This window comes from Scardinius erythrophthalmus, assembly GCF_964197995.2.
Source record: "Scardinius erythrophthalmus genome assembly, chromosome: 5".
Taxonomy (NCBI): Eukaryota; Metazoa; Chordata; class Actinopteri; order Cypriniformes; family Leuciscidae; genus Scardinius; species Scardinius erythrophthalmus.
Genome location: NC_138225.1, coordinates 24363325 through 24376943, shown reverse-complemented (window position 1 = coordinate 24376943; position 13619 = coordinate 24363325). Strand labels below are relative to the sequence as shown.

Genomic DNA, 13619 nt, shown 5'->3' with positions numbered 1-13619 from the left:
TGTCAGGTTTAGTCAATGGTTTTTATTATTATTATTATTTGTATTGCAAATTATAGATAATGTTCTTGAAGTAATTTAAATATTTTATTCTAATATGTGTTGTTCAACTAATACATCTAAATAATTTTACCTGCTGAAATAATTATTCCCATAGAAATTGCACAATGTTACTGACACTGCGCGTGAGTTCAGGCAGACATGGCGTTGCGAGGACTGAACGCCTGTGCTCGTATTATACTGACCGAGGCGAGCAGAGCAGCAGCAGGAGCCCTACAGTCAGACTGTTTAAAATGTCGACATGGAGGTAAGATGCGTATAACGCTGTATTTATTCTGTCTTTAGACAATGAGAACATACCATAGAAAGTGGCTCTAAAAGTCAAGGCCCATGTCATTGAGGAGTAAGTTAGTAGAGCTTACACACACACAAACACACCGCAGAGTAGAGGAGATTATTGACGTGATTGGTAATACAACACTGTTGTCTCCGCATTGAAGAATTTGTCACCGTTTCCCCCCCTTTTTGTTTACTGGACTGTCGTTTTTTTATTTACATTTTCCGTGTTGTATTTATGTTGGAAAAACATCCAAGATGGTTTGTTTCCCAGTCAGACTAGGTGAAAAGTGCCCCAAACCCTCTACTAAACTATCTGGTTTAAATTTTTGATCAGGGTTTAAATGTGATGAAGGTGGTCAAAATAAATGTCAGTCCTACTGACACATTTTAATATTTGGGTTTTCAGACAGTAGGTGAGAAACTGACTTGTTTACAAACACTCTTTTCAGCCAAACGTCATCTCTTGTCTGAAGATGTGGTGAAGCTGCAGGATTTTCAGCAGAAGAAACTTGCTGTTGCCCACCGCTCAGGATCAAAAGGCATGGGTCATTTGGCTTGATTTAAATAACTTGGTAGTACCACTTTCTGGTGTTTCATTCGTTCAAAGGTGCACTCAGTCATATTTGTCTCATTAAAAAGTTCTACACATGAAAGCGAGTGGCCTCATGGGGGCCGACATGAGATTGCATGACCATCTGAGTTCTACTATTTGTTTAAAAAAAGAAATAATTTAATGAGTTAATGAATCAGTAGTGGATTTCTACAATGGCATTGATCATTTAAACCTGAGTTTATGCTTAATGCTATTACAATATTCATGCATCACATGTCCTCAACTGTTGTATTGGCCAGCACAACATAAACACAAGTGACTGAGTGCACCTTTAAAGGAGAACTCCGGTCAATTTTAACATTGAGCTCATTTTTTTGTACATTTGGAGTGCTGTCAATACAGAGAACAACGACAAAAATCGGTGTTGCCTACACCGAGTTATTCTATTTTTAAAATTTGCACCCTGTTGACTTCAATAGGGCAAGTACTAAACCTGCTTTTAGGCTCTTAACATCCTTGATGTGTCATTACAAGTGCACAGAAAATGTGAGTGATTCCTTCTGAGTGAACACGAGTGAATCTGACTGCAGTAGATGTGAAAGATATGTATAAAAATTATGTTATGTAAGCCAGCGCAAATACCTGTTTACATCCTGTTTTTCGGTTGAAGTTCAAAGTAGTCGATTGCCGAGTTCACGCGCATAGGTTTAGTTACCTATGATCACACGCGTGAACTCGGCAATTGACTACTTTGGACTTCAACCGAAAAACAGGATGTAAACAGGTATTTGCGCTGGCTTAAATAACATAATTTTTATACATATCTTTTACATCTACTGCAGTCAGATTCACTCGTGTTCACTCAGAAGGAATCACTCACATTTTCTGTGCACTTGTAATGACACATCAAGGATGTTAAGAGCCTAAAAGCAGGTTTAGTACTTGCCCCATTGAAGTCAACAGGGTGCAAATTTTAAAAATAGAATAACTCGGTGTAGGCAACACCGATTTTTGTAGTTGTTCTCTGTATTGACAGCACTCCAAATGTACAATAAAATGAGCTCAATGTTAAAATTGACCGGAGTTCTCCTTTAACACTCAGAACTGAAACGTAATTTTCTCCCTTATTCTGAATGTCACTTCTTGTTGTTTTTTACAGGTTATTATTTTGATAAAGTACATCAGAAAATAGAGAAAAATGAGCTAATTTTAAAGGATGAATTGAAAATGCTTCTGCATTTATGCCAGTCTGCTGAAGATGTTATTATGGCAAGAAATGCCATTTACAGGTAAAATTGCATCAGTTATTCCTTATATAGATATGGTTTATATTACAAGGATGTTGCTCTACTGTGTTTGGGTATGGTAAGATGCTTTTTTTGAAAGAAGTCTCTAATGGTCACCAAGGCTGCATAATTTGATCACAAATACAGTAAAACTGTGATTAGCTGTGATATTGTTGTTATCATTAATTATTGTTTTCTATTTTAATATAAATTAAAATGTAATTTTTCCTGTTATCCTCCAGTCTTCAGTGTCACATAATCATTCAGAAATCATTCCAACATGCTGATTTGGTGCTCAAGAAAGATTGCTTATTTTAAATAAACGGCCAAAATCATATGGATTCGTTTTACAATCTCTTAATTAACTTTTTGAAATGTCAAAGTGTCAGTTAATGGGGGACAGAAAGTTTTGGGTGAACTAACCCTTTAACGCTGTTCTCTTTTTATTTATGTCCATTCCAGGTACCATAAAGAGAATCGTAACATGCCATTTGGGGAATTCAAGTTTGGGCCTCTTTTCATGAGGTTATGTTATGAGCTGGGTTTAGAGGAGCTGGCAGCCACAACTCTGACAGATCCAGTAGGTGAAAATTAACACCTACACATTGTGCAAAAGCAATTCTGTTTACTGGATGACCATGTAGTAGTGGATGGATTGTAGTGAGATTTGACATTTTCTTTTTCTTGCTTAGGCTCTCAAAGGATTCTTTCCAGACTCTACGTCCTTTAATATTGCCATTGACATACTTTTCACTAAACAGTGCTTCGAAAGTAAGTTTCTTCAGCTTATCTATCTATTCTCATGAAGAATGAAGCTTCACGATCAACCAGATAATTGTATTGTGCTCTGGTTGCCTTTCCTGTTGGCTTAAAAATGTGTTCGATAAAATAAAGAACTGAAATGTCTCGTATTTGAAAAGCCAGTGAGACAAATGCTTATCTTAAGATTTATGAGGGAATGAATTAATCACCACAAACAAATCCTTCATCGGTACAGCTTCCTATCTGCAAAAATGCAAAGAAGTCTATCTGTTGTTGCCATGGTTTCAGTGGATGACTGATCTGTTCTCACAGGTGGCCTGGAGGTGGTGGGAGAAATGAAAAAACAAGGAGTGCCGTTCAACAAGGACACCTTCATACTAGCCTGTGCTACTTGTTATAAACTGGTAAAGACAGTGTAGAAGCAAGTATTGTATGCTTTGTATTAAAAACATCTACCCCCGGTTTTCGCAGACAAGTCTAAAGCTAGACCCAGACTAAAATGCCCGTTTGAGCTGTTTTAACTGAAAGCAACCTGCACTGACATATCTTAAAATATGTCAGTGCCATTGTTTTGTCTCAAGATGCACACCTGTAATACTTAAATGCCCTAATTGAACTAAGGCCTAATCCTGGCTTAGTCTGAGCCCTGTTTTTGAAACCGGGCCTAAGAATCACCAATGAATTACTATAATCCCAGAAAAGACAAACGGTATTTTCAGCACAGAACAATAACAATAACGGGTACAATGGGTAACCGTCTTGTGGCTTGTTTTTTTGAGCATTAGTTTCTCACTGTAGTTTTAAGTTATGCAAGTATATAACAGATTTTTATAGATGTCATTTATAAACTGTGTACACGTGTTTTTGTACCTTGGAATTGGCAGAACACCTCAAAGTCGTATCATATCTGTTTGACCCTGTTGGAAGAAGGTCAGACAAAAGGCAATCTCATCCCTCGACATGCCTATTGCTTTGCAACTGCTCTTGCTCTCAAACAGGTAAGATGATTAAAACGTCAATATCCAATTTAAAATGAAAGGATACATCTTTCTCGTATGTTATGTAATGCCATACAAATTAATATCAAATTTTAGTAGTTAAATAGCATTCAGATGTTGTGAAATTGTAATTGAATCACAGACGATGTTGCATCTTTTGATATATTAACAGTAAATCCTAATTTGATCAACTTGTGAAGTGTTTATTTTTCATTGATGTATGTTGTAGAATGACATAGAGAGAGCCCAGACATTCTACTCGCAGATCATGAGCACGCACAGTCGGCCATGCCAGAACCTGAGAGTAAGTGTGTGTTTAAATCAGTCTTTGAAAGAGAGCTTGCATATGTGTAACTGCTCTGTTTTTAGGTTCTCATATTGGCTATGAAAGGGTCCATGAAAGAGGCAATCGCCGCCCTCACAGCAGCCCAAGTGTCAAAGACTCCAGTGTTTGTGAAGAAAACAGAGTTCTCCCAGGAAGTGGTGAGATCAGCTACACACCTACAATACTTTTTCTTTATTATTGTTACTCATTCACCATGACTATTTCATTTAAGAGTAAAAGTAAAGTCATCAAAACTATGAAACAAATGGAATTATGCAGTCAACAATATTAATAATGTAAAACAAATCAAAACTAACTGTGCTAACTCTGCACAGTCATGTCATTCTGTTCAGAGGTGCATTTTAAACATTACGAGATTCCCTTACTGCTAGGCTTTTATTTTTTATTTTTTACATTCTGGTCCAATTCATTCATTTCAAAATTCCTTAAAACAATAAATTTGATTATATTGTATTACTTCACAGTATGTGAGATTTTTCAAAAACCTAAAAGACTCTTACCGATCCCAAACTTTTGAACATTATTGTATATTTGCTACAAAGCTAAATTCAAGCATATAAGAAAAATGGTTTTAAGATCATGATAAACATTCAAATTCAGTCGAGAGTGTACAAAAACTTTACAGGAAATTTATATAAAAACAAACATGGAACCTCTGGGCCCGGTTGCATGAAAACCCTTAAGTAAGGGTATCCCTGCGGAGGAAAAAATCCTTGAGGCAAGGGATTTCTTGAAGAGCGTTGCAACAATCGTCTTAAGTCATCCTTACCTAAGTGTTTACACTAATCGTTTTCCGATAGTTTCTGGCAAAACACGTCAATGGAGAAGCAGCTGCTATACTTACGACATCTCCCATAAACAAAACATTTACCTTTACTACAGTTGTACAGCTGTATTACAATATTTGAGTTAGGGAAATAACTGAAGGCACAGCCATTGGGACGTGTTTTGGTTCCTTCATTTTTTGAGGGTGAAGTGGTCACTAAGCATTTTGTTGCAACCCATAACAGAACTTAAGGGAACACTTAAGCAATTAAGGGGAAATACTTATTAATGACCTTGAGGTACCTTACGTTTTTTTGTTTTTTTCTCACAACCCATGTTTCACTAAAGGGTACCCTTTGCTTGGTTGCAACTGAGCCCAGATCCTCAATTTATAAAAAAGCCAAACACCTCTTGTATTAAAAGCATTTAAATAAATAAAACCAGAACAGGTTATAAAACGTGTTTTGTGTGTTTCCTCTCCCATTTTCCCTCTCTCAGGTTAATGAATTGAGGAAGAGGAGTGCTGATGGGCTGTGGGAGGGACACGTGGAGCGGGTGGTGAGACGGTTAGAGGAGGCTGGTCAGATCACCAAACAGTCCCTTGATGAGATCTTGTGTCACACTCCCTCTAGAAAGGCGAGGCCTCCAGGAATAATGGAGCAGGAAAGAAAGATCAGCCGAAGGACTTTTAAACCTTTGCGGTCTGCACTACTTTTAGAGTGAATCCAGTGAGTTCAAGACTCTCAGCTTTAGTATATTATATTACGAGAGTGAAGGGGTATCCTTGATCTGCACACACCGTAGACACAGCCCATTCAAGCTCAGTATTTGGCATCATCTACCTCCTGCTGTTTTAAGCCAGTTACTGTTGCCTTGAGAAATCAAGTAAGGAATTGAATCACTTTAATGAAGTGATGTTCCTCTAATTTGGTATCGTGTGCATTTTTGTATTCCTTTTTAAAGGGAAATGGAAGAAATGTGAATAGAGAAGCAATCAGGTGATAACTGTGGACCCTCTTTATTTTTCAACCCTCTTAACCAGCAACATACAACACTTTAAAGTGTTGATAAATGCTATTAAAAAAAGTGTTGCTGTATGTGTTCTAAACAGAAGCAAGATGTTCTGCTGGAAGAGAAATGGGCGGTTGATGTTTCGTATGTGGTCAGGGTATGCATGAGAAGTATAAAAACGTATTTTATTTTTAATGTGATAGTATTGATTGAGGGTTTGAATACTTTGGCTGTCTAGATCCTGAGTTTATTAAAATGCTCATAAGATGTGAAAGTGTTTCCCCAGTTGATATTAAATAAAAATAGAAATGGACAAACAATCAGGTTTTTTATTTATTTAAAATTCTATAAGTCAATCAAATTCTGAAATTATGGTTTGTGATGAAGTGAGATTTGCTCAACTCTCATGGACATGAAGTCAAGAGCTAAGGGTTTCACTTTATTTTGATGGTCCCTCAAGTCCTGATGTCCTCTACAGTGGACATTTATGAAATCAATGCCCTGTTCTGTAACAGAAAGTCATTTTTATGATTTGAAACCCCATAATGTTTTCCTGAGATGTTGATTTATGAAAGACAATTTGAAAAGTAGTCCGATTTAAATTATAATTACAATATATTATCATATTTCCATACATGTGCTACATTTGATCACTAAATAAATGTCAGACATTTTTAAAGACCAAGGAGAAGGTTTCATGGTGAAACCTCCAAACATTTGGTATCTCTGAAAAGCCCTGAATGCTCTTTACAGGACACCCAGGTTGTGACATGTTACATGTATGATGTCAGAGAAATTCACTAAAAAATTATGTCCTCTACAGTAGACAAAAGTCTATTCCTGGGTCCCAGGAGGATATTATTTTGATGAAAATATATAGGTTTTGTATTAATTTTTATACAACAGTTCTCTCTGGTTCTCGAAACTGATTGGCTGAGAGCCTTTTCCAGCCGTGCGATTTCCCCCCAGAATCAGCACTCTAACCGTTTAACCGATTGTATCACTCCGCTTGCAACATTTCTCACAGAGAGCGTCGTGGCAAACCACCATCATTTTACAAATACTACTTTTATTGTGTAATGTAGTTTTAAGAAGTTTTTTTTTTTTAGGTGAGAATGTAGTTATTTAGATATCAAATATGCAACTTATATATAAACATAGCGCATACTTGTTTAGACGTTTTCTGTGAGCTCCAGACCGTCAACGGTCGTTCAGCGCTCATGTACCTGCGTGGACAGCTTTATCTCGGCCAGTCCTTCGGGAATTTGCAGCTGGCCTTTATGAACATAGTTTAAACATAAAGTGAGGTGGTATAATTAATTTTGGGTATATCAAGCGGGCAGTCTTTGGTGTTATGAATCTATTAACGTTACTTGTTCAAGAGCAAATCGATTTGGCCAAGGGCAAACTTCATAACTTCATATTTAACTGAAATTCTACTAGCGGTGCTTTTTTACTTTTTAACTGAACTGTTTTGCTTGTGTTTTTTTGTGCTATTGTACAAACTTATACTTTTATAGTGGCTAACAATGTTTATTTAAGTAATATTTTTTTAATAAATAATATTGCATATAACATGCCGTATTTGGTATTGAGACGCTCCATAGTGATTGTGATTTCGACTTCAGTGAAAGTTACATTATTACACCTTTAGATGGCAGCAGATATCTTTACGAGTCAGTCAGGGGTCAGACAGGAGCTATGGTCAGGCGCAAAGACTTTTATATTGAAAGGGGCTGAAACAAGGTTGCAAATCCCCTCAACTGTTAAAAGGACAAAGAAAAAGATATCGCTTTTCTCAGCGGACATTCAAACTGATTTTGTTATTATGACCTAAGATAACCTGAAGAATATCATCAAGATGCAGGTAATACACACGTTTAGTCGACCTCTCTCTCTAATAATCTACATATTACAATAAGCTTCAATGAAACTTTCGTTTCTAGTTCTAAACTGACATTTTTATAATTAATAACGGAGGATTGGTCACAACTGTCAGATTTGAATCCGCAGCGGAAGGAAGTAGTTCCACACAAAAGCGGGTTTACAGCCATATCGCACTGCTACTCATGTAATATTGCTCATCTAAATCACTTTGCAAGTCTCTTCAGTATATAATGCACCAAAAAAGTAAATTCTGTCATCATTTACTCACCCTCATGCATTGAGTTTTTGTTAGCATTTGCATCGTCTAGTTTAATTGTTGTACACAGAACAATGACGCAACTGTAAATAAATAACTCGCCCAACGTGGGGCTCGAACCCACGACCCTGAGATTAAGAGTCTCATGCTCTACCGACTGAGCTAGCCGGGCCTATAACGAAAGTAATTGGGGGGTCAAATTGGGGGGTTTCCCTGCCAAATCCTGTACAGCGACTCGACGAGCGCTAGGACCCAGGCAGTGCCGCACAGAGGCTTATCGCTGTCGATGTGCGGTGATCCGGACCAGACTGAGTCCATGTATGTAAGTTAGCCTAGCGTCACCACCCAACGCCCGCGAAACACGCTCATTCCACACGGGTCCATCCACTGTAAACTCTCGCGGAGACCTCATCTTCCGCTCGATAACAGCCGGTCTTGAAGCTGAAGGTCAAGGTGGAGGCCGTTATTTGATGTGAAAGGGTGTAGATCTGTGCGCCTACACACACATACACACACGCACAGAGAGAGAGAGAGAGAGAGAGAGAGAGAGACTCCAGACATACAAGATGGAGTGCCAGTGGAAACCCGACGAGCAGGGACTTCAGCAGATCCTACAGCTGCTCAAGGAATCACAGTCCCCGGACACATCAACGCAACGATCCGTCCAACAAGTATCCTTTACCTCACTGTAAAACAGAGTGCTGGAGGATGTCGGGCGAACGAGGGGATGGCGGAGGTCAGGAGGAGTTGGCCTGTGATTAGCTCATACGTTAGGTAGTGCTTTAGATTTGAAAGACACGCAGTTAGTCATTTGGTTTGTTTATATTTTATCTGTAGATTTGGATGGTGACTGGATGGTGTCAGCAGGTGTATATAGCTGTAAGTCGGGGAGTGTTTAAGTTAAAGGGGTAAGTTAGCGTTAGTTCACCCAAAAACGAGCATCTGCCATCAGCCTCACCCTCACGTTATTCAAAAAATGAATGATTTTGTTGTATGGAACATAAATGAAGAAATTTTGAGAAACGCCTGTTTTTTTCTTTTCTTTTTTTTCTTTCGTACAATGGAAGTCAGTGGTCACCAAAATCGGTATCAACATTCCTTAAAATATCTTCATTTAATGTTACGTCCCACAGAAGAAAAAATGTCTCAATATTTTAAAGACATTGGGATACGTAAATGTTGACTGAATTTTCATTTTGGCGTGAACTATCCCTTTATGCTTTAGATCAATGTCGTGTTTACGTTAGCTGAAACAAACTCATATTTGAGATTCATTTCAATCAATCATCTTATCTAATAAACGCTAGGGTTGTGCGCAAAACATGTTTTCCAGCAATTTTGGGCATCATAGGAGCGTTTGCAACACTTCAAAACTGAAATGTTGTCTAGGTAGGCAGCTCACTGTTATGAGCCGCAGATTAGACGGACCTCCATCTGCAGTGGCGCGAGTATTATCACGATTTTCTGTCACATAATCGGATGCAGCTCAGACAAAGACATCTGACATTGGAGATGTTTCAGCCTTTATGTCACTTAGGGAGAGAAAGTGAGCAAGATGTGTCGGTGTTGTGAACTGTGACGCCCCTTCATCTAGCAAATTATGCATAGTCTTTTGTCCATCAGAACGCTATAAAAATGCTATACTAAAAACCTTTACGACATTTTAAGCTTTTAAACGTCAAAGACAATTTTCAAAATTTCAGGTAAAATGAATGTCACAACAAATATATCCAGTTATATAAATACGTGTCATATATTTTTGCTTAATTGCCAGTACGTAAAAACTAGATACATTATTTGGATACAAATTAGCTAGAAATAGAAAAGAAAAAAAAGGTAACCAAACAGTTTTGGTGACCATTGATTTCCATTATATGAAAAAAAAAAAAAAAGGCATTGCTCAAAATATTTTCATTTATGTTCCACAGAAGAAAGAAAGTCATACAGGTTTGGAAAAATGGATGAGAAAATGATGACAGAATTTTATTTTTGGGTGAACTATCCCTTTAAGTTTTTTCTTTAAATGGAATCTGTGGCCATATATATGTGGCCCTGAGTTAGTTCTTCTATGCCACAGGTGTCCAAACCCGGTTCTGGAGGGCCACCGTCCTGTAGAGTTTAGCTCCAGTTTGCTTCAACACACCTGCCTGGAAGTTTCTAGTATGCCTATAACATCTTGATTAGCTGGTGTAACGGACGTAGGCCTGTCTTTAGCGTCCTTTTTTGTGTGCCCGCCTCCCACGCTGGAGACTCCAGTTCGAATTCCGGTTACACTGGTTCAGGTGTGATTAATTGGGGTTGGAGCTAAACTTTGCAGGACAGTTGCCCTCAAGGAGTAGGATTGCACACCCCTTTACTATGCACTTTCTACACCAGCGATGGGCCACGTCTGTCCTGGAGTGCCGCTGTCCTGCAGAGTTTAGTTCCAACCCTGTTCAAACACACCTGAACAAGCTAATGCCCGTTACACATTGTACCATTTTGGGATGTCCCAGATTAAAGATGACCAATCGTGCACATTTCTGTGGTCGTGGCTCCTAAACGGTGGTCCTGAGCCGTACAGTGAGAGAGGTTAAAAGATGGCCGTTGTCACGGTCTTGTGACCAAAAATGGTTTATTGATCAACGTGACATAGTACTAAAACTTAAAACTACTTACCTCAAGCTCCATTTGCAAAATTGGCATGCCAAGTTGGCTATTTTCCCTAGCCAGCCCAGCCCAGCCCTGCTCTACAGAATTATCTCAGATGATAGCAGACTTACTGAATTATTTTGTATTATTTTCATTTTGTAATGTTTGTAAAGGCTGCTCAGTGATGTTTGTGTGTTTTTATTTATTTTTTAATTCAGCTCATTTTTAATTGCCTTTTGTCCCAAGTATATTTTAATTTTATTTATACAAGTAATTTTTACTCAATGTTTAATTAAATTCACACATCATTTGCGTATTAACCATTTGCTCATACATGTATATTCATAGGTTCATTCATTGATGCAATCATCCATCCACTGTAAACAGCATGTGGTTAGTCCATAAAGTACGTGCACTGATGCACATTTCCCCTGCTGTTTGCATTATCCTCTGTCTCTCTGGTCTGGATGTCTTTCCTTAATGTTCGCCACAGAAACTTGAGCAGCTCAATCAATACCCGGACTTCAACAACTACCTAATATTTGTGCTCACAAAGCTGAAGACGGAAGGTAAGATGTGCATGTTAACATTAACTTACTGTATTACGCTTGATTTATAATTTTGATTTGGGATGTGAGAGTCAAGCATCTGGATATAGATATGGGTCATGTTCATTTGAAAGCCTATAACTTTTTTTAATGATTTTTACGTAGGCACATTGTGTGATGGGAGGCACTGCTAGTAGTTGCAGTTTATGAGGTTTGCCATGACAGGTTGTGTAGTAAATGACTTGTATTGCTGTTTCTGGAAGGGAGTTGAGTCAGGCAGAATGAAGCTCATTTCTAGGTGGTGTTTAGTCTCTGTAGTGTCTTCTGAAGCCAGTGTCTTTATAGCTGGTGTGACTTCAGGTCAGTGGTAATCTGTCAAGTGCACTGGGAGCTTAGCTGCACTGACCTTTTGAATCTGTGTCCTCCGTCAAGCCCCAGGTCACAGAGCATGTTTTGAAACGACACTAGTTCATCTGCCAAGGTTTCTCCCTCTTTTTCCTGAATTAGCCCAAGGTCCATTTAAAAACAGAAGGTTCTTTATTAAGCATCTACCAAACCAGCTCAGAGCTGAACAATAAGGTTTTTTTTAGTGTGAGCTGTAGTTTTATTTTAAAGACAATTTATGAACTTTTTTATTTTAAACGACATTTTTATAAGTGTCAAAATAATTTGATATAATATAAAACAGAAGGTCCTTAATTAGCCTAAACATCCACCCAACCAGTTGGCTCAACAGTTTGGATTTTTCAGTGTGGGCTGTAGTTTTGTTTATTTTAAACAATTAAAAATAAAATATTTGTATATTTATTATATTACATGATATTGTATTATTTCAAAACAGAAGGCACTTCTTTATTAAGCATCCACGCAGTGCATTTAAATTATTTGAATTTTTAAAGGGATAGTCCCCCCAAAAAATTAAATTAGCCCATGATTTACTCACCCTCTCAAGTCATCCTAGGTGTATATGACATTCTTCTTTCAGACGAATACAATCGGAGTTATATTAAAAAATGTCCTGGCTCTTCCAAGCTTTATAATGGCAGTGAATGGCCGTTTCTGTTTTGAAGTCCATTAAAGAGCATCTATCCATCATAAAAGTGCTCCACACGACTGCGGGGGTTAATAATGGCCTTCTGAAGTGAAGCGATGAGTTTTTGTAAGAAAAATATCCATATTTAAAACTTTATACAGTAAAACATCTAGCTTCTGGCCAAACGAACATACGGATTCCACTTAAGCCTAAAACACAACTTATGCGAGTAATGCGACGTACTGCTGATATTTATGCTACGCCATGACGCACTATGCTACTTCTGACGTCACAAGTTGCGTATGTTGCGCTTTAGGCGTAAGTAGACTGCGTATGGCCGTTTGGCCGGAAGCTATAATTTTACTTTCTAACATGTTAAATATGAATATTTTTCTTACAAAAACTCATCGCTTCGCTTCAGAAGGCCTTTATTAACACCCGCAGTCGTGTGAAACACTTTTATGATGGATAGATGCACTTTGATGGACTTCAAAACAGAAACGGCCATTCACTGCCATTATAAAGCTTGGAAAAGCCAGGGCATTTTTTTAATATAACACCGATTGTATTTGTCTGAAAGAAGAATGTCATATACACCTATGATGACTTGAGGGTGAGTAAATCATGGGCTAATTTTCTTTTTTGGGTGAACTATCCCTTTAAGCCACATGTTTTTGTTTTGTTTTAAATTTGTAATAATACATGCATTCTTATAATATGACCATTTATTACAGTTTATCCCTGCAGTTGTTTGTCTTTCTTTCCTTTAATTCTAATCTTGGCCTTTGCCGAGGGCTGTATTTTCCACCCAATCTGAAAGTAATGCTTTTCATTCTTTCTTTCTCATAGATGAGCCTACTCGCTCTCTCAGTGGCCTCATTTTGAAGAACAATGTTAAGGCCCATTACCAGAACTTCCCAAACGGCGTGTCTGACTTCATCAAAAATGAGTGTCTGCAGAACATTGGAGACTCTTCACCGCTCATCAGAGCCACAGTGGGTGAGTATGGACCGACAGAACTTTTATTTATCTGGCTCTGAGCCAAAGCTTTTGCCATCATAATGTGAACAATATTATGCCTTGGGGTCTGTCTATATAGCTTTGTGTTGTTTGTCTTCATATATGATTTTTTTTATTGACTACGTGGTACAAATCCGATTTTTGTGCATATCCGATTGGAATCCGAGTGTGAATGGCAAAAAATCAC

At 38.0% G+C, this 13619-nt stretch overlaps 2 protein-coding genes across 4 annotated transcripts in view; both read left to right on the top strand.

Annotated features, from left to right (window-relative positions):
- Positions 1-154: 154 nt before the first annotated feature.
- On the top strand, positions 155-6392 carry ptcd2 (pentatricopeptide repeat domain 2). Its single transcript, XM_081367149.1, has 10 exons — positions 155-304; positions 786-875; positions 2049-2178; positions 2638-2755; positions 2868-2946; positions 3250-3341; positions 3822-3935; positions 4165-4239; positions 4305-4418; positions 5545-6392. The coding sequence occupies exons 1-10, from the start codon at positions 199-201 to the stop codon at positions 5767-5769; spliced, it is 1143 nt and encodes a 380-aa protein (XP_081223275.1). The 5' UTR covers positions 155-198; the 3' UTR covers positions 5770-6392.
- A 1972-nt stretch (positions 6393-8364) lies between these two features.
- tnpo1 (transportin 1) overlaps positions 8365-13619 on the top strand; it is a 41355-nt gene continuing 36100 nt past the window's right edge. For 2 of the 3 annotated variants that reach the window (XR_014030250.1, XM_081366439.1), the window contains exons 1-3: positions 8502-8871; positions 11325-11400; positions 13262-13411. Coding sequence is in view for 2 of the 3 variants with exons in the window: in XM_081366439.1 (XP_081222565.1) it covers positions 8767-8871; positions 11325-11400; positions 13262-13411 (331 nt within the window). In the remaining variant the exon portion in view is untranslated. Of the gene's footprint in view, positions 8872-11324; positions 11401-13261; positions 13412-13619 lie in introns of all 3 variants that reach the window. The other variant, XM_081366438.1, reaches the window with a different exon arrangement.

What these genes read in the sequence shown, in the direction of transcription:
- ptcd2 (XM_081367149.1), top strand. Translation starts at nt 199, where the DNA reads ATGGCGTTGCGAGGACTGAACGCCTGTGCTCGTATTATACTGACCGAG. An exon ending in CCACCGCTCAGGATCAAAAG is followed by an intron (nt 876 to 2,048) that starts GCATGGGTCATT and finishes TGTTTTTTACAG; the next exon opens with GTTATTATTTTGATAAAGTA. An exon ending in CACTAAACAGTGCTTCGAAA is followed by an intron (nt 2,947 to 3,249) that starts GTAAGTTTCTTC and finishes CTGTTCTCACAG; the next exon opens with GTGGCCTGGAGGTGGTGGGA.